A 21,366-nucleotide genomic window follows, 5' to 3' on the forward strand; every position below is an offset into this window, starting at 1 on the left:
TGAATAATTCTGGCGTATAATAACTACTTAAATATACTGTTCAAAATTTTTAAAAAAAAAAAAATTGTTGACTTCTTTTAATTGTGTACATAAAGTGTGCATCAAATTTGGACTGATTTAGAAATTGTTTTAGTCTTCGTCAAATAATTTTAAAATTTTAGCACTTAAATTTTGTATGACTTTTGTATAGATAACAAATCAAATTACAAATTAACTCAAATTTAATACACTCTCCATCCAAATACTAGAGAATAAGTTCATAATTTAAATAATATTTTCCAAAATATAAAATAAATATACTGCGATGGAATTACATTTCCTACAAGTAATTCTCTCAACAAAATATTCAGCTAGTAATTACATTGCCACAATTATGGTGTCACAAGAGAACTTGAAAAATAGAGCAGATAATTCCAAAAGAGGGAGGGTAACAAGTGGAGAAAGCATGGGTTAGTGTGAGAGTGCTTAACACTTGGCCAAGCCTTTTCATGCTTCCAATGGGGTTATTGAACTCTGAATCCAGATTGCCTACGGCTTATTCCCGTACACAATACCGTGCAGTGACAAAATCAGCAAATAGGCAAGTTATAGTATAGTCACAAGATTCGCGAATAATTCATTCTTTTGGTGATGGCGAACCGAACGTCAAATTATTCAATTAACCGAACTTTTACCGAATTGTTCGTGAATTTTACAAATTTTTTCTGAATTATATAAATTATTCTCAAATTTTTTCTAGAATATATATATTTTTAGTTTTTTTTTTCTCTCTTGTAGGATTGAAATCTCTAATATAGATAATTCTGAATCATTCTCGAATTGTACCCGAAATTTTTCGAATTACGAACTTTTGACCCCGCCAAACCGAACCTGAATTATGCAAATGTCACTCTGTTACATACCAGTACCGGATAGAATGAAAAAAAGAGGAGAGACAAAATTAGATATATACCTATCATAAATATATGACGTGGATATTTTTTTTCCATAAAAATTGAAAAATTAGCTAATTTTTTAACTAAACTTAACTATTCTGGTGAGTTTGGATGAAACAAAGAATAGCTTGAAATATCAGCTATTCTTGAGTTCGGAATAGCAGCTAACCCGACATTTCTAAGGAATAGCAAAATAGCAGCTAACCCGAGCTATTCCTTTGTTGAGAATAGTGTTTTTTTTTCACCCAAACGTGTTGTGTTGATAATAGCTCGTCAGGAATAACAACTATTTTTGAGTTAGCGCTATTCCTGTGTTACCCAAACGCACCTTAATAAAAAAAGTTAAAATCTTTCTTTCTTATATAATCACTTAAATTACAGTTAAATAATAATAAAATGGAAAGTTTTGCCCCTTATTCTAACTCGCTATATTTTTTATCAGGCTCTCCGGCGATACAGAAGGTTCAGATTCTTGAATTCAACCTCCACTCCCGCAGATGTGATGTAAATAAAGCATCCGTTTCATCTGAAAAGCACAAAATAAAATTTTGTGCAACAGTCAAGATAAATTATGAACAGTGAAAATACTACACGGATAGTCTTTGGAATCCGTCTCTCTTTTCATTTGGTTTGCATTTTTTTTTTATTTAGCTTTTTGTTTATAAGTTTGCATAGCACCATACATATTTCTGCAATTATATAAAAAAAAAAAAAAAAAAAATTGAGCGACAAAAAGTTTAGTTCACAATTATTTATTGAAGAGAGTTCAAATATTTTTATTTTTTGTGTCTCCATTATATCTCTATTTTTCGAACAATAATAACATAAATTTTAAAACTTAAATATCAATGTAAAACTGTTACATATGATATATATAGAGGAGGGATCAAGTTACAATAATTTTTGAGTTACAACAAGCATTTTTTATATTTTCAAAGTCCAAATCGTCGATTCAAACCGTTAGATGTGATCTCTACAATAAAATGTGCTTGGAGACCATTTTACATTTTTTGGAATTTTTTTACTATTTATTAAGATGGGTATAAAAACTAGTCAAATTCAAACCATTGAATTTTGTACCCATCTTAATAAATAGTAAAAAAATTTCAAAAAATGTAAAATTTGGCATGGAAGCACATTTTATTGTGGATATCACATCTAATGGTTTGGATCGACAATTTGGACTTTGAAAATGTAGAAAATGGTTGTTGTAACTTGTTGTAACTCAAAAATTGTTGTAACTTGATCCCTCCTCATATAGAGTAGAACTAGGATGCTCTTAAGCTCACAAAACTCATAAAATCGATTTCAAATGATGAATCCGAACCGTTGAAATCCGCCTACCTTACGTGTGATGCATCTACATATGAAATTTTTAAACATTCGAATTAATTTAGTATAAAGTCAAGCGGTCAAAATTAGAAGGTTAATAAATTAATTTTAGTGCATTCATTTTTGAACGTTTTTTGACCGCTTGACTTTATACTAAATTAATTCGAATGTTTAAAAATTTCACATGTAGATGCATCACACGTAAGGTAGGCGAGTTTCAACGGTTCGGATTCGTCATTTGAAATCAATTTGATAAGTTTTAGAGTTAAGCTCACCAAAACTTTGGTGAGCTTAAGAACACCCTAGTTCTACTCCCTCATATATATATATATATGAGGCTATCATGTTTTGCAAATTAAAGTTGGTATTTTAATTTGTGCTCATATCTCTAGTTTTAAAGTTCAAAACATCGATCCGAACCATTCAAATTAATATCCATATTTGCTTGGAGACCAAAATTTATATTTTTTTGAAATTTTTTACTATTTTTTATGGTCCAAAATTTTCTGAAAAACACTGATTTTGAAAAATTCTAAAAAGATAGTAAAAAATTTTCAAAAAAAATATAAAATTTGGTCTCTAAGCACAATTTAATATGGATATCAACTTAGACGGTTCGGATCGACATTTTGAATTTTGAAACTAGAAATATGAGCACAAATTAAAACATTCACTTTAATTTGCAAAGCATGGTAGCATTACTCTATATATATATATATGTATAGAGGTTGGCTATTCTACTTCCATAAGCATATGTGGGCATTTGCTTATAACTCGTTTTTGCGTTTCTAATGTCCAAATGGTCAATTTGAAGCGCTTAACATGTTCTTCATGTTAATATGTACTTGGAGATCAAATTTTATATTTTTTTGAAATTTTTTTACTATTTTTTCAAAAAAATTTCAAAACAGTCATAAAAAATATTAAAAAATAAATAAAAATATATGAAAAACCTTGTTTTGAAAAATTCTGTAAAATAGTAAAAAAATTCCAAAAAATGTAAAATTTGGTCTCCAAACACATATTAATATGGAGAACATATAAGCGCTTCAGACAACCATTTGGACATTGAAAACACAAAAACGAGTTATAAACATATACGCTCATATGCTTATGAAAGTAGAATAGCCAACCTATATATGAGGTTGGCTACTCTACTTACATAAGCATATGAGGGTATATACTTATAAGTCATTTTTTCGTTTTCAAAATCCAAAAAGTCGATCTAAACCATTAGATGTGATCTCTATATTGAAATGTGCTTGGAGACCAAATTTTTTGAATTTTTTTACTATTTATTAAACCACTTTGAAAATCGCTAATCCAACGGTGGCTTCTAATTTTACTGTTTTGTTAAGCCATCGTTGGATCAACGGTTTTCAAAGTGGCTTTTAGAGAAATAATAATATAATATAAATCACATTTAATGATTTTATTTTGACAAATAAATTTTAGAATTTTTATTATTAGAAAATTAAAATAGAATTATAACGGAGACATAAAAAATAAAGGAATTTGAACTCTCTTATTTGTCTTAACAACTGTAACATTCTTTAAATAATTTACAATCCAATATTGTAGACATAATTTTTATGATATATTTCTAAGAACATAATGACATTTAATGTTCATAAAAAAAACTTAAATTCTCAATAGGTTGAATTTAACAGTTATTGTTGCATCGCTAAATTATACTCACATTATATTACATTTGATTATTTATTTTAAAATTAGTGACTTTAAATGCCTACTAACAATTTTATTGATAAAAAACAATATTTATAACGAATCAAATTACTCTAATTCCTAGATGTACTCTTTTATTCTCACGAAATTCTTCAAATTACTCATTCTCTGGCCTCTCCGTTCGAAAAGAGAGAGAGGGAGAGTATTGTGACGGAAGTAAAGCTTAAAAAAGATAGGAGAAACGGACTAAAGGGAGAATAGACAACGAGGAAGGAAGAATTGCAATTGCTAGGTTTTGACAGCTTCAAAATATCGCCTGGAATCCACAAATCAGAAATAAAATTGTCAAAATAAATATTGTTAGTCATGAAATGAGGTGATAGTATAGTTGACTGGAAGAGAAAATTCTAGAAGTGTGTGGTTATTAAAAAGTTGAGAATTCGAACCCATCTTATGACTTTGCAACTTTTGCAAAGTTTTTTACAATAAAAAAATATTGTTAAGTCATTCTTTTCTATTAAGTAATTCTAACAATTTCTTTATAATTCATTCATAATTCAGATTTTGAGATTAAATTAATATTTTAGTTACGTTATTTTTACAATCCACATTAGGTCTTAAAATCTTAATTAGCCTAATCAAGAAGAGAATAACATAATACATTGGATTTGATCTCCAAATCAAATCAAGAAGGGTTGTCTTGCATAGCAACTTCTTATTACCTTTTTCTTTCAACGGTGGTTGTGCTTTAGCCCTTCAAATGATGAGCCTCCTTAGGTATCCACTAAAAGATTAAAGAAATACTTGTATCTCTAAGGCTAGTAAGAGATTAACAAGTAGAACCTTAATCCTGGTTTAACCCTCTTGTATTTCTAAAAACTTCTTAGAGGATTTCTAGATCTCAATATATGAGAGAAAATGGGAGAGAGGAGAAAAGAGCAAATTTCAGCCAAGATATAAGTCACATAATTTTCCGACCTTTCGGTACTAAAACTCTTATATCTTTTTTCTAGGTAACTCCAAATGACTTGAAACCTTCACCGTTGGATTCTAGACTCCAATGTGTTACGTTACAGAATTTTAACAATTAAATTTCAAATGATTTAAAAGCAAGAATCGAAAATCGTGCTAACAAAATGGAAGTTTAAACCTTAATTAAGGTTCCTCTAAATAAGTTAAGTGTGAATCGAAACCGCGTCGAAATTTTGAAGTTCTGAACCTTTATAGGTCTAGTGTGTCCGCACTGGTGGTGAGTGGGGGTGACTGACCCGCACTGGATTCAATTTTCCTTAAAATTTCTTTCGAAATTTCTGTGAGTGCGGATGGATTGACCTGCACTGGATCCCAGTGCGTCCGCACTCATGAATTTCTGTGTTGATCTCAAATTTCTGAAAATCAACTAAGTGCTGGGTGCGTCCGCACTAGGCTCGGACTTTTCCAAATTTTGCTGAAAAATAACACTAAGTATTGAGTGCGTCCGCACTGATGGTGAGTGCGGATGGAGGACCCGCACCAACACCAGTTCTTTCCTCTGGAAAGCACTGGAAAGATCAGCTAAGTGCTGAGTGCATCCGCACTCAGATCCAGTGCGGGTGAGCGATCCGCACTGGATGATTCTGAGGGTTTATTTGCATAATTCCTGTGCTCTCTCTCTCTCCCACTTCATTTCTTTCCCATTTTCAAGTGAAATTCTGCCAAGAGAGAAGAAAAAGAAAGAGAGAGTTTATGTTCCCTCTCAAACCCCCAATTGTTGCGAGAAATCGAAGTTGGAACCGAGCAAGCGGCCGTAGATCTCTCCTAGCTCTCCTATTCGGTATTCTTTTCTCTTCCCGTTTCTCTTTAAAAATCTCGAATTTCTTGATTGCTCGGGTTTTCATTTTAAACCCGAGATTTGTGTTTGAATTGCTTGTAGACTAGCTCCTTGAGCTTCTTTGATTGTTTATTTGCCGATTCTTTCCCCGATTTCACCTCGGTTGTGGATTCTAATTTCTAGGGTTTTGTGCCAAAATTGAAATTGGGCATAATCGTGAATTGATTAGTTTAATCCAACCGATTTGACTTGTAATCGGTAGGGTTACCTCTTGATCATGAATTTCTAGAACGTTTAATGGTTAATTTGAGGTTTTGACCAAATTAGGGTTTAACCAATCGGTAAATCGAATTGTTACGGTAATGAAAATAGAGAACCGGTACCTAGATTGTTACCAAATTGAACTGTATATGATTTAGAGGACCTAGATGCAAAGGTTATATTGTTGGTAAGGAAAGAGGAATAAGAAAGATCGGTACCAAAAGACACAGAATTGATTAAAGAAAGTATAAGTCCTAATGTAACTCGAGTGAACATCTCGATCGTGAACCAAGGTTAAACCAAGTTTATGTGTAATATAGGCGTAGGCTCGGTCGAGCAAGACTTTGCGGGACACTTCGAGACGTCTGATCCATAAGTACGCAATACGCTTGTCGTAATCAGGTGCGGGATTCTTGGACTTGTTTGATATTTCATTTTCAGGAATTAAACTGTTTATTCGTTTGTCATGTTGAATATCTGATTGATTGCATTATTGAATTGTGTAAATCATTTGCATAGCCCAATCAAATTAAACTCGAATTGATGTGACTTGAGTGATTTGCATGCTGGTATTGTTGTCGGTTGTGTCGATCTATTATGATCTGATTTTGATTGAGAGTCACCACGAACTTGTTGATTGAGAATGTATAAGTGAATAGATTTACGAAGTTGAGCACTTGGATCCAACGAATTTGCAAAGTTGAGCTGTATAAGCTTACTTTGAGTCCGGGATCCTTCTAGCGCTTTAGGTGAACGGCCCTCAGTTTTCCCAGTACCGGTTGGGACGAGGGGTGAGTGATTGTATTGATGTGTGATTTGGAGTCATGGGTGACATGTGTAACGTCTGTGGCTCAGTGGCATTCTCCTACGTGTTAATGCATTTGGACGGTCAATTGAATGTTACGAACATTGGAATGATTCCAAAGAGGATTTTATTTATATGACTTGAACCAGACCTTAGTAAACGGTTAAGCCAAGCGATTACATATGGGTGTCAGATAAAGGGTCCAACTTGGTGGAACGTCTGTAGGTGTCAGTAACCCTACAGACGAGGGTTTGATAAAGGGTCCAGCTCGAAAGAACATCTGTAGTTGCTACAAGCCCTAATGAGTCGAGTTAAGCCAAATATGTGTTATGTTTGAAATTCATCTTGGAAATTCTGTTAATTGTGATTTAGCAGGTTGAATTGTTGTCGAGCATTTGCATTCTTTTTATTATGAATATGAACTGATTTGAATTGCTATGGTTTGGATTTCATTTTTGAATATGGAATTTGATTACAAGTCCAATAATCTAAATTGTGACAAATTTCGCACTGAGAATTTTATTCTCACCCCCACCCTTTGGGTTATTTTACAGGTACGGGTGCGACCGATTCCGGAGAGGCACGCGAGTAGTAGGCCTTAATAGTTTATCATCACATGACCCTAGATATGTTTTGTTGTATAGTTTTAGGGTAAGCCTCATGGTTGGTATCCGGATGAGATACTTTTGATGTATTATATTCTGACCAGACTGTGTACTCTGATTATATTTATAAACTTGTTTTATATTGCTTATTGTCTGAATTGAATTGTAATTGCCTTGTAAGCATACACAGTATTGTATGCTTACGGCGGGGGACTGTTACGACCCGTGGCCGCGGGGTGTGACACAAGGGCTATAGATTACATAGGTCATACGTCCAAAATAGTTAGTATTTTCCCTTTCAAATTCCAGTTCAAAGTAACTTAAAAAATATGTCCAGAAATTTCTTTCATCTTTAATGAGATTGATTAGATTTAATGGCATATTTAAATATTCTTTAAATCATGTCATCACTAATCAATTCTCCCCAGATGAAATAGTATTTGGGCTTTGGGCTTAAACATACTAATCATATTAATATTTAATCAAGTCCACAATCCCATACATTAAAAGACCAACATATAAATTAATATTATATGTTAATTTATACGCATCTTTCATGTATCAAAAACCATTTAAAATATGTCACACATACTTTAAATATTACTAGGATTATTTTATAACATTTTCATGTCATAAGATTATTCATATATTAATAACATATAATTTGTACAAATTAATTCTAACTTCTTATAATTAACATATCACATATGCTTTATTAATTTATTTTCTTTTAATCTTTCATATGGTGTGACTCTATGGGATCCCATCATTATGGCAATGAAATTAAACATTTCAATTCCATAAATCAACGATACAACTAGCCATGGTATATTAATTACCCAAATAATGTGGATGAAAAAACACAATACAAAATCACGATCCTTGTAATATTAAAAATGTTGTTGTGTCAATTCTTTGTCATATGATATGAAATAATCGTAAGGCAGGAGCTTAGCGAGAAAATAAATTTTTCTCGTGAAACCGTCCCAAACGAAATCATCTCCCATCGTGCGATCCGATTAGAGAATTTCAAAATACTTCAATTCCATTTCTGGTTTCAAAGGGGAGAAATGGTTCCGATCAGACCCTTAATCCTCTCAGCTCAACAGTCATCTCTCTCTCACATCCATGGCGGCACTCACCACCGTTGTGCTTGGCGCCAAGGGATTCTCTCCCTCCTCCGCCACAATATACTCCATTGCCAACTCGCTTTCCCATGTCGAGATCGACTCTTCAGCTCTCAATAAACTTAAACCCTCTTCTTCTTCTTCCTTCTCTCTACCCCCTTCTCTTGCACCATCTTCAAACCCTAACCCTAGATTCCTCCCTCCGTCCCTCGCTCGTGCTTCCATTGCTGTCTTCTTGAACAAGCTTCTGTCCTCAGACTCGTCAGTCCGCCGATTCCTCCCTCTACTACTCCAAGAAACCCTTGCACTCTCCTCGGGATTCGATAAAGTTGATTTCTCTTCTCCATCTGCTCTTCTTCATTCTCTCTTCCGCATAACCAACACAGACATTAATTCCATTTCAGTTTCTTACGAAGAAATTGGGTTTTTCGAGACCTCCTCATCAGTCCTAATTGCCACTGCTGCCATCTTGGACTGCTGTGCTACCGCTCTCATTAGAGTTTCTGATGCTGTTGCAGCTCTGTCGTGTGAGGCAGCCAGGGCTGACTTGGCAGCATTTGATTTGCCAGTGTCAGGCGATGGGTTCTCCAGGAAAGATGAGACTGATGTGGCAGCTGACATCAAGATGCTTCTCTTTGGATCTAAACTTGCCGGAAAGAATGGTTCAGCTGTATTTTTACAAATTCCTTCTTCTTTTGGTCTTTTTAGAGAGGCTGTTAGGTTGCTTCATGCATGTACACACATAGAATTGAATTCAACAGTTAAATTAAGGAAACCTGCAGATAATGATAATTGTGGGAAGGAGGCATCTGTGGTTGATTTGGTTTGGTTTCTTGTAAAACCTATAAAAACCATGGCTGAGACTAGTTTCAAGAGAGCTAAATTGAATATTGAATCGATTACAGATCAAAGAATTCTATCAGAAGTTGAATCCTTGTTTAACCAACAGCGTGTTGGTTTTGATGGGTTCAAAGAGAGCTTCGATTCAGTACTTGTTAATTATATGAAAGGGAATGATAGTGTTGCCTTTTTGCAAGGAGTATATGATCTTTTGGTTAAGTTTAGATCGATTCTTGCTTGGGAGGCAGCATTGGCTCTCTTCTCCATTGGAATTGATGATTCTATAGAGAAAAATCGTGATGCATTGGTAAATGCACAGCCAAATGGAGAGAATGCAAAGGGGGATAAGAAGGGAGAGAAGAAAAAGAAGAAAAAGACCTTGGGGAAGGGCACTTCTGCTATTTTGCAACTTATCACTGATCAAGTTGCTAATGGAAGGGAAGCTTCAGGTGACAAAGTTGCAGTTTTGGCCGAGTGGGCCCGTGATCTCTCAACATATTTTGACCCAATGGATAGCCGGCTTGAGATTTTGGTGGCCAAAGTAAAAGAAATTGTTGAGACCAATGAAGTTAGGAGACTTCCCAAAATTCCAAAGGTTAGATTCACATATTTCTTTTATGTTTTTGAAGGTTAGCAGGCGAATCGGCCACTAAAAACTTGTATTGATGAAAAAAACTTTACAATTTAGGTATATAGAGATTTGCATATTATTTCTTTCTTGGAAAGAATGAATAAAATTGATTGTCATGAACATTTCTGTAAATATTATAGGCAATAGTCTGTAGAGGTTCTTATGCTATTTTGATTTCTTTTTAATTATGCATAAATGGTAACTTCAATATTCGTTTAGTACACTCTATACAGAGATTAAATTAACTGTGTTATATATCCATTTGCACCAATTTGAGTCAGTGTTGTTACTAACTGCATCTTGAAGGACTTTGTGATGTGTCACAAGCAAAATTAAACAATCATTTAGGGCCTCTTTTCTTGCATGGTTTTCCCAAATCCTTGTAATTATTTTTGCTTTGAATTATCTGACATAATTTTCATCAAATATTTTAAAACAAAACAGTACCCAAATAACTGCATTCGAGGACCTCATCTCTGGACTCCAAATGGAAAAAATAAAATAATGGCCACAACAATTGCAGACTTTAGTCTGGTTTTCGGCATTTCTCATGGCTTCCTATAACTTCTAAATAATTTGCTGCACCATCTTTAGCATATTTCAATCACAGCTCTCAATAAAGACACTAAGCTGAAAATTTGCATTATCAAACAGGCCGTTAATTTTTACAAAAATCTTTGCTCTTAATTTTGTGTTATCTGGGGTTACTAGATCTGAATGCTGTTCCATCTCCTTTTATGGATGTGTAGGGGACCCGTGATTTTGCTGGAGAACAAATGGCGATCAGAGAACAGGCCTTTGCTATTATTGCGTCGGTGTTCAAAATGCATGGAGCAGAGGCACTGGATACACCTGTTTTTGAATTGAAAGAAACACTAATGGGTAAATATGGGGAAGATTCAAAATTGATTTACGACCTTGCTGACCAGGTTGATGCATTCTATATTCTTAATTTTCTTATGAAACATTTTTTTAATTTAGCTGTAGTAGCCTCCTCCTCTGCTGTTGGTTATCAGTTCTCATGACAATTTCTTATGCACCATTTCAAGATGCCTTCTATAATTTTCTGTTACGTCCAGTTATCCATCATCTGCCAGCGTTTTTTTCTTAAAAATAAATATAGAGGGAAACAATAATAAAATGAGTGCAACCGGTATTATATACTATTTGAGCTTTCTTACATCTTTTATTGGCAATAACTAGTAAATTTGTTTATAGGGCGGTGAGTTGTGCTCTTTGCGATATGATTTGACTGTACCATTTGCACGGCACCTTGCAATGAACAACCTAAGTTCGATGACACGGTATCAGATAGCTAAGGTGTACCGAAGGGACAACCCATCGAAGGGTCGATATCGCGAGTTTTACCAGTGTGACTTTGATATAGCGGGGCAGTATGAGCCAATGTTGGCCGATTTTGAGGTTATTGTGGTTCTAACCCAATTACTTGACAGGCTTGACATCGGTACCTATGAGGTAAGTTAACTTCCTTATACAACTCAATTTTAACAGTCTATACAACTCAATTTTAACAGTCTATGTATCAGTTACAGGAGATTTCTATGGTGATTTTTGGCAAAAGTTGAACAAGTGAGACCTTGTGCTGTATCTGCGGTATCTTTCCATACAGCAAAGCACTATAATCTAACTTCAAATAAGGGCCGATAGTTATTTTAGCACTTTCAAAACAAAAGTTAGCTGTTAATTGTTGCTTGTAATTTCAGATAAAGTTTAACCACAGGAAGTTATTGGACGGGATGTTGGATATCTGTGGTGTACCTGCTGAAAAATTCAGAACTGTGTGTTCCAGCATTGACAAGCTAGACAAGCTAACTTTTGAGCAAGTCAAGAAGGAACTGGTATGCACAATTGCTTGGTAGTTGGTACATACTATGTTGTATTGACCCTGATTTAATTTGTACCAGATACTAATATTTTCTAAATTGTATAACAATGTTGGAACCTAGGTGGACGAGAAAGGGCTATCTGCTGAGACAGCCGACAAAATAGGAGCAATTGTCAAAAAGCGCGGATCCCCATTTGAAATTCTGTCAGAACTGAAAGCAGAAGGGAGTAAATTTTTGGAGAATAGTGGGTCAGTAATTGCACTAGGCGAATTGGATATTTTGTTTCGGGCTCTAAAAGAGGCAAATTGCCTTGACAATCTGGTTTTTGATCTGAGCCTTGCCAGAGGGCTTGACTATTATACTGGGGTTATATACGAGGCTGTCTTCAAGGGTACCACTCAGGTATTTTACTCATTTATTGTATTAACTAATCAATTGTGTACCTATGGTAGGACTGGGTTTTCAAGGATTGTATCACTACTAACCTGCAAAAACATGAAATTTATGGTGCATTTCCCACATGCTGTTCAAAACTTCTTTTTGATGTATTCCAAGTTTTACAGTGCGGATGGGTTATTTTCTGTTTTGATTTGCATCATTTTTCTTTACTGGAATATAGGTTGGTTCAATTGCGGCTGGAGGACGATATGATAATTTGGTAGGCATGTTCAGTGGAAAACAGGTACCAGCAGTAGGTGTCTGCCTTGGAATTGAAAGAATTTTTGCTATCAAGGAGCAGCAGGCCAAGGACAGGAACCAGGTAAATATCTTTGGTCATAACCCTGATAGCAGTTTGTTTGCTATTGTTATGGCGAATAGCCTGTCCAACAGCTTTTTAAGGAAGCTTCTCCTCCTCAACAAGAATTAGCTAGGAAATAAATAGAATATTATTCATATCCTTCCATCTTTGCTTTTTGCTGGATCAGTACGGTTCCTTTTTAACTATTCCTATAATTTATAAAAGTTGCTTGCTATCAGAATCCATACTTCCCATTTACAAGAGAAGAGAGACCATTGCAAAAAAACCAAAAAACAAAAAACAACAAAGCCTGCTTATCTTTCTTGAGGTCAAGAAAAATACAAAAGCAAGTGTTTTGAGATTAAAAGCATAACCTAGTGAGAGAAGATCAGCTAGACTCAATTGCTGATGTTCAGTATAAGTGAAATTGTAACCTGGTAATCAGGCAATGCAGGACAGTTATATTATCATAAGAGCCAAAGGCCTTACATAATTTAAGTTAGTATGGTTGTAAGTTAGTTAACTATAAGTCCCAACTCACCCTAATATTTTGATAGGTTGTACGTGCAACGGAAACACAAGTGTTGGTATCCATTTTGGGTAAAGACGTGATCTCAGCTGCAAAGCTGGTGGGACCTTTATGGAATGCAAATATTAGTGCTAAAATGAAGGTTTCAAAGAGGGTGATGGATCATATAACATTTGCAAAGCAAAAGGGAATCCCGTGGATGGTCCTTGTTGGTGAATCAGAAATAGCAAGTGGTGTGGTCAAGTTGAAGAATATTGAGTTGAACGAAGAAATTACAGTATCTAGAGAAGATTATGTTGAAGAGCTACGGAAAAGGCTCTAATGGTGCTCGTAAAGAAGTGGTATTTATTGGTATTTATTGGTAAGGTTTGTTCATGAAGAGTACCTGTTGAAAATTAAAGTCTGCGATTGATAGAAACTGATGGATGTTGCCTGTCAGATCTAATTGTGCTTGTTATAGTTGAGTGTTTTTTATAATAGTCTGTTTCTTGCAAGATTAATTTTAACCCAGCAAAGCTAAAGAATTGGAAAGCACATGATTATTTTTCTTATTTCTGCAATGCAAATTGGTGATCTGTGTTATAGCTTTGGCATTGTTCTCAAGAATTTTTGCTGCATTTTTAATGTACTATTGCTGTTAAAAACATGGAGATAATAAAAAAAAAAACCTGGGAGAGCTTATAATCCCCTGTTCATGGGCCTTCCCTTTGGGGAATTCTTTTCTAAAGGAGATAACATTGGCCTGTTGCTCAAAATTTTTTAAGGACTGGCTGTAAACGTAGAACCATAAAAGAAATTTTTTTTAAGGAATTAATAGTGACTTAATTGGTAAAGCTGACTTAATTGGTGACAAAATAAAGGTAAAGCTTTACTTATAAAATTTTTCTCCGTATTTTTTAAACTTTTATTTATCTAAATTTTTAAGGAATTAATAGTGACTTTCTAAATTTTATAAGTTTAACGACACGATATACATGTGTTCCATAGTTATGACCGAACACTACGTTCAATTTTAGTATAAAAAAGTTTTAAAATGCTAAATAAAATAAGCGAATTTAGATGTATGCATCCGGTTGTCTCTAAAATAATTTAACAAAATGCTCTTGTAGAGTCCTCATTTACCCCTCTCCCACCTCTCTATTCTTATCTCATATATCTCGTCAAATTTGACATCTTTTTATCTTTCATTAGACTTTAAATGTGTGCATTTTTTTTTAAAAGAAAATATAGGCATTCCACAAATTTTTCAATTAAATAATGTACATATATCAAATACATTATTTCTTTTTAAATATCGAACACATGGATATTGAAGCTATACGCACTAGATCTTAATGCGATGTGCGTGGTCTAACGAGTGTTTTATGCTTTTATTCAAATTTGAGTCTGATGAGTGTTTTATGGTTTTAATTAAGGTTAAAATGGATATTTTTATTTTATAAATTTAAAATGAGTTTTAATATGAAAAAACAATAAAATGGGAATTTGTGAGTTTTAGAAGTTTAGAAGGGAAATATGTAATTTTAAAGTTTTTGAGGGATATACGTGAAATTCCTCCTTTTTTGAAAAGGAAACATTAAAATTATTCTCCTAAAAACGAGAGAGAGAGAGAGAGTCAAATAAATTTCTTTCTTTTCCAAGATGTCAATTATTTCATAATAGAGTCTCCCATTACTTCGTTCTCACTATTTCATGATAGAAATGGACGTGATGTGGTGGTAAAGCGGAGATCAATCCAGAATCCAGAGACACGGAAGAACAAATTCCATTTTCTTTGTTCATTGACAAACAAAATTACTTTGATAAAAAAAAAAATTGAAGTTCAATGACACTTAAGAAAAATAAATCACAATTCGATGACGCTTAACGGAGAGAAATCAAATTCAAGCAGCACTGAAAATTTGATGCATAGTTTAATAACCTCGCACTCCTTGCACATTTTATATAAAAACATTATACCGGATATATGTGCTTTGGACTCGCTGCAGGGTTATATATGCTCACATGATAAATTGATGATTTTAACTTCAAAATTTATCAACCGGCTAAGAAATGATGGCAAATAAAGTTTTTTAGATGTAAATCAGTAAGTGACAACTGTTTATACGATAGGACGAACTCCAAAAATTATAAAATTTAATGTAGATACATCATAGATAAGAAAATTAGCACAACAGTTAAAATTCAAAGTTTGAACTTTAAATTTTGAAATATAAATGCAAACAAAAAATCGTGACATTTAATTGTACCAAAAACTTGTAGCAGAAAACCCTTCTAATAATATCCCCCATTTTAAAGAACAAGTAATTTTCTCTTTAGTGTTCCACAAAGGCATTACAATATTACTAATTAAAACTGGGGAGAACCTCTGGCCATAATACTTGCATAATAAATGGATTTACTCTACAGAATGTAGTATGCTACACTGTTTGGTACAAAATTCAAAAAGTTCTAATGTTGCAAAGAAGAAGACCTCCAGAATTTAACCTATTTTTAAGCACCACCATGTCCCTGAACAAACTTTCGTCCAAACCCTTCGAAATATAATCATCAGCATCATATCTCGTTCTTGTGATTTCCAAGCATGCTAATTTCTCTTCATCACACCCTTTACCAAAATTTCCTATATAATTTTCGTCTTTCTGATTTTCAGTATGCTTCTCCGGTTGTTGTGCGAAAGAGAAACAAAAACTTTCACTCGGTGTATCATAATCAGAGATATGGTCACTACTATGATATATCGGTTTTGGGTCTGGATATTTGGTGTCACTGCTGCTATGACTGAAATCCATACCAGATCCTGTTAAGCTTATTGACCTAGGACTTTGGTTTTCAGATTCCTGCAGGAAAATGAACCAATGTAAATATGTAATCGCTAAGTATTTCAGCAAAATTAATAGAACTTAACAGGTAAGAACAGCACCTACAACATACAGGCTAATATGTAATGGCATTGTTTAACCAGATCTTACTGGCAAAGTTGTATCATTCAAAAGTGGATAAAACTACATGTCAACAAGCTTAGGTTCTAAAGCTAAAGTGGATTCATTTTGGCAATGCTGTACTGACCTCATAGTTGTTAGAAATCAACGACTCTGCAAAGGCTATATCTTCATTCGATAGAAATACATCACTTTCGAGTTTTTGCCTACAAGCTGTTGAACTTGGTAAAGGGTCTTCTAGAGAGGAGAGATCTGAGCCATCAAAATTTGAAATTGAAACGCATTCTTCAAAATAACTCATTGCCTCTTCTTCTAATCGCCTTGACACCTCACGCCTCTCTATACTTGTCTGAATCCAATTACAAAAAATAATCAGCAAAAGAATAACAAGGTTCGAACCCAGACCAGTCTGGCACCATAAAATTCAAATCAGGTAACAGCATGTGGCATATGATTTGGAATTTTGCAATATGGTAATGAGCAGGGGCAGAGCCAGACTTTCGAACTATGGGGGTCAATCTTATAAAAAAAAATTATGGAGAATGGAGGTCAATTTTACAATACCATACCATTTTACTCTAAATTATGCAAAAATACAAAAAATTTAATAAATTTAAGAAAAAATGGGGGGTTTGACCTCCATTCTCTCTTCTTTTCTCCGCCCTCGGTAATGACATCACTTCACTACTAGGGACCAGGACAGTAAACAATGGTACTTGTATATTTGAAAGCAAATTAGTTTGACAAAGATCCAACTCCAAGAAGGGACATGAAACACGGTTTAAATGAAGAGAAATAAAAGAATGTAGCTGAAACAAGATATTAACGGGAGGGAAATTTACCCGTCTTTTAGACCTAGTATTGCATGGTTCAGAAGAATCTGGAGAGGATAAAAACTCTTTTAGAATTTTACTCAGTTCTTCCTTTCGCTGCTCTTCAACTACCAGCTCAGCACGCAGCTTGCGTATTCTCTCCTGTGACTGAGTTTTACAAAAAAAGAAAAGAAAAAAGAATCTCAAGTGGTGTTGCAGCTTCTGTTTCCTTAAAGGTTTCTAGTTAGCATTAGCTGAAGGCTTCAATTTTTGCATATATAGAAGTCCTTTATGGCTTTCCCGATTTTCCCAAAAAGTAGTTGGTTACAGTCTAATTTTGCAAAAGGCAGTCACAATTTTGCAGACTTGCAAAAAGTTGAGGTGAGGATATGACGTCAGTGTTGGGCAAAAGTTCTCTTTGCTTTGAGTTAGAACATTGAGTTACAGTAATTCACTACTGTTAAATTGAATTAAGAGTGCCACTGTTCATTATAGCGCCCATATTGGTTGCTCTTGTTCATGAAGAATGTATTTCATAAGTAGCACATATCATGAAAAAAAATGTGGAAATACCAGCAAATAGTGGATAATTTTCTTTCAGAAAGGGGATGCAAACCTTACATTTATACATAATCTTCAGAACTATGATTTACCAACAAATTGGATTTGAAAATCCAAACTAATTTAGCATAATTAAATTCGACCTTTTCAAGCGTGGAGGCATAATCAGTTATAATATCAGATGAAATTTCAGCTCTATCCAGATCAGAAATCATATCTGTAGTGCTCCTCCCCTTAATCACCTGATAAAAATGGACAGAGAATTATGTCACTTTCTGTTAGAAACGCTGAAACAGGCTAATAGACATTGATGAAGCCAATTTAAAAAAAATGATGCGCTTTATTAGAGAAGTTCACTGTTAACTTGCATTCTCAAGGTCATCTCGGATCTGAGAAACAGCTCGTTGTACTTCAGATCTGACAGTCTCATATATTTTTCCATCGTCAGTGTCAGTGGAAGGATAGTCGCTCTGCTAATAAAATGATACACAAAGAATGAAAGATTAGGATTGAATGGCAGCAGTAATTGTTTTCTAGTTTTGCTGATATTCTCTTGTCAAAATAGAAAAACTCTATGAAAGCACTGTAATAGTAAGTTCCCTAATTGGCAAAAAATAAAATAGTAAAATAACAGTATGTTGTAATCTTCTTACCTCATTACACTTAGATGGACCACGCGAAACCGACCGCAGCCGCCTCCGCACTGGATTGACCTGCGACAGGCTTCTTTCTCGAGGCTTCACAATTGCTGAATCCAGGGCCCGCCCCATTCGGCCCCGCTTATCAGTGGAAACTGCATCTCCCCTTCCTTTACCAACCCGTAAGTTTTCTCTCTCACTTGATGGTGATTTCGAGCTCCCGCTGGAGCAATCAAATAGGGGGTTATCTCTTGTGTTACCATACCCTTCTCGCAAAAGTTGACTTCTTTGCACCGCGCTAACACTTCTAGACCTACGACTTGGGGATTTATTCAGAGAATCTCTGGAAACTTGGTCTCTTGAAGTAGTTGAAATTGAGGAAGAGGAAGATGTAGATGCGTTGGTGTAATTTCCCCTCCTAGATGTGGATTTGAACGCTGAAACCGCCATTATAAATACTGGGGCCGCAAAGGAAACAGAGATACAGAGACCGAGTAAAAACCGTCGATATGTTACCAGAGAAAAGAAAAGAACCCTTTTTTTGTGGTATGGTTGGTGGGAGTTAGAAGCAGGAATAATGAGAGAGTTGGACAAAATTTAGGGATTAGAAGGGAACAGAAGCCATGATTAGGGTCTCTTTCGTGGGAAGTTAAGAAGCCACAACCATGGCGTAGGTGGTGAGCGCGAGATTAAGTGACGAACAAAAATTGAGAAGCGGGATGGCTGCTGAATTGGATCCGAAAGCAACGGCGAGGGAAAGTCGAATATTGCTTTACATTTCGTATAACTGGACGACAGTAGATCAATCTAATCGTCTCCAGTGAACACACTGGAGAGATTCCACTGATTTGGAGCTTCGAAATGAACCCATCCGGCCCGGACTGGCCCAGGAAGGATCGCAGAAGGCAGGCCAGAGGCCGGGCTCACGAAGAATACGCACTGTTAAGTGATAAAGGAGGAAGAAATAATAAAATAGAGGAAAATAATGGAGATGCGGGGGATCGAACCCCGTGCCTCTCGCATGCAAAGCGAGCGCTCTACCATTTGAGCTACATCCCCGTCTACGTCTAATATAGGAAATAATTATATTTTTTCAGTATGAGGTCAGATGGAAGGTTTCGTTTTCTTTTGTTTGGTTTACCGAAATCATTTTCCTTCTCTATTTTAAGAGGGTCATCTTTATCCCATCCATTGAAGTCATAAAAGATTAGTCCTCTCAAATGGATATTTGGACGTACGGCTGTACAAAAAATTCGTAGTTTATGATTTGATTCGAAATTAATTCATACTAAAATTAAACTGGACCTTTTTCGTTCAAAATAGATTCGTGAACTATCAAAGTAACGTGAACCGTTGATTTCCGCTGATAACTTAAAAATTAAAACATAAGGCCGCTCAGTCATAAGTCATAACTCATAAGTCGTAACCCTCGCTCTCAGCTCTAAAATTCGAGACGATTTTCACATCTCGCTTTCGGCGACTACGATCACTCTTTCTTGTCGTAAAAAGTTCGTAAAAGATTCAAAATTAAGTTTGTAAATAATTCGATTCGAAATTAATTCAAACCAAACTTAGTTCGAAATTAATTCAAACTAAATTCAAATTGGAGTTGCAGTCCTGTTTGAACGTAATGATTACTATATGTATGTATGTATTGTCCTGAATTAGTATCGAATCGTCATCTTACCCGTCCATGGTGCGTTGACTCCGGCATCTACACCAGTCGGGTCTTTGACTCTACAGTTCTTTAAACATTAACAAACAATAGTCTCTTGAGTTCGATCCGGTCGCGTATCACCCAAGGTGACATAATATTTTTGTTGAGATTACCATAAAATCAGAATCTAGCCGAATATTAAAGAGACTTCTTACATTTTATTTCAGACCTTATAGATCTGAATTTTGATCAAACAGTTCAAATCTAAATATGAATATTCTATTAGGATATGGACTTCGCATCCTTGCTCATCGATTTCGAGCTCTGAACTATCCGATACACGTGTTGTATGGTGTTGATTTCATTTTGCAAGGCCAGTTTCTTTCTTAAATAAGATAGGAGTGAGAGCGTGGAGGTCGTTTACAATTGGTGCAATCAGTCCTCTCTACGGTGCCAATCTATCACATGATTTGTTTCATCTTGCCTAAATGGGTGGTTGCCCGAATTGACAGAGCCCGTAGATCTTTCTTATGGGGCAGAGGCGGTTCAACCAATCGGACTTTGTCTCTATGCAATTGGAGCATTGCGTGCTTGCCAAAGGACTGGGGTGGTCTTGGTCTCTCGGATTTATACATGAGGAACTTCTCGCTTATTTTACGTTGGTGGTGGAAACTCTACAAGGAACCTCATTCAATCTGGACTCAACTGATGAGGCAAATCAGGTGGCATGGTGCATACTGTGATGGTCCTTTGATGTGGTCAAAGCAAGGTTCCTTTTTCTGGATACAATTACACTCAGTAAGATATTTATTTGATTTATCAATTATTTGGGTTATTGGTAATGGCCATACCATCTCATTCTGGTATGATTGTTGGGGCAAATCGGTGTTGGCTGTTACTGGTTCAAGGCAACAACACCACCGAATTTCACTAAGGGATGCATCCACTACACCACTGTGGGACTCACTGATACCTATCAGACAGATTCCCACCTTTGTGGATGTAGTTGAGGATGAGCTCAAATGGAGGTGGACGGCTCAGGGCACGTACACGGCTAAATCAGTGTACTCCGTTTTGGTGGGGGTGGGCCGTGTAAAGTGGCATTTCAGCAAGATCTGGAATTTCTCAATTCCACCATCAATCAAGGTTTTCATATTCCTACTACTGCAAGGTAAACTCCTAACCAAGGATGTGATGCAAAGGCGGAACTTTGGTTGTACTCTCGAATGTGTCTTATGTCAGGACTGCCAATTGGAGACGGCCGTGCATCTCTTTTTCAAATGCAATTATGCATCTGCGATTTGGGATAAATTGGCATCCGACACCGGTACAGACTTGGTGGTGATGGCTGAAACGGTACAGGACATCTGGTCTAAATCATCACAGAGAGTTCGTGGTAATGCAACAGCTAGAAGAAGATGGCGGATCCTATTTGTAGCAGCGATCTGGTTCATATGGAAGCAGCGCAACACACTCATTTTTGATGGAAAATTGCCACCATTGGATTTAGTGACTCACTGGATAGTCCAAGAGGCTACCCTTTGGGAGAAGTTTTGTAATATTAAGATGGCTGCTAGCCTATAGCCTTCTCTGGATTAATTTTACTTTT

At 35.4% G+C, this 21,366-nt stretch overlaps 2 protein-coding genes and 1 non-coding gene across 3 annotated transcripts; 1 reads left to right on the top strand and 2 right to left on the bottom strand.

The window, feature by feature from the left end:
- The first annotated feature begins 8,438 nt into the window (after positions 1 to 8,438).
- On the top strand, positions 8,439 to 13,729 carry LOC144575681 (histidine--tRNA ligase, cytoplasmic-like). Its single transcript, XM_078325907.1, has 7 exons — positions 8,439 to 9,996; positions 10,782 to 10,961; positions 11,251 to 11,508; positions 11,757 to 11,891; positions 12,000 to 12,281; positions 12,499 to 12,639; positions 13,176 to 13,729. Exons 1-7 carry the CDS (start codon positions 8,563 to 8,565, stop codon positions 13,467 to 13,469), a joined length of 2,724 nt encoding a protein of 907 aa, XP_078182033.1. The 5' UTR covers positions 8,439 to 8,562; the 3' UTR covers positions 13,470 to 13,729.
- Positions 13,730 to 15,403: 1,674 nt separating this feature from the next.
- On the bottom strand, positions 15,404 to 19,112 carry LOC144575498 (uncharacterized). Its single transcript, XM_078325665.1, has 6 exons — positions 18,116 to 19,112; positions 17,831 to 17,932; positions 17,606 to 17,704; positions 16,932 to 17,069; positions 16,217 to 16,438; positions 15,404 to 15,987 (listed from the first exon to the last, which is right to left on the bottom strand). The coding sequence occupies exons 1-6, from the start codon at positions 18,548 to 18,550 to the stop codon at positions 15,589 to 15,591; spliced, it is 1,395 nt and encodes a 464-aa protein (XP_078181791.1). The 5' UTR covers positions 18,551 to 19,112; the 3' UTR covers positions 15,404 to 15,588.
- Positions 19,087 to 19,159, bottom strand: TRNAA-UGC (transfer RNA alanine (anticodon UGC)). Its single transcript has one exon. It is a non-coding gene; the product is annotated as a tRNA-Ala (tRNA).
- Between the last annotated feature and the right edge of the window lie 2,207 nt (positions 19,160 to 21,366).

Source organism: Carex rostrata, chromosome 2 (genome assembly GCF_964058835.1).
Source record: "Carex rostrata chromosome 2, lpCarRost1.2, whole genome shotgun sequence".
Classification (NCBI taxonomy): Eukaryota; Viridiplantae; Streptophyta; class Magnoliopsida; order Poales; family Cyperaceae; genus Carex; species Carex rostrata.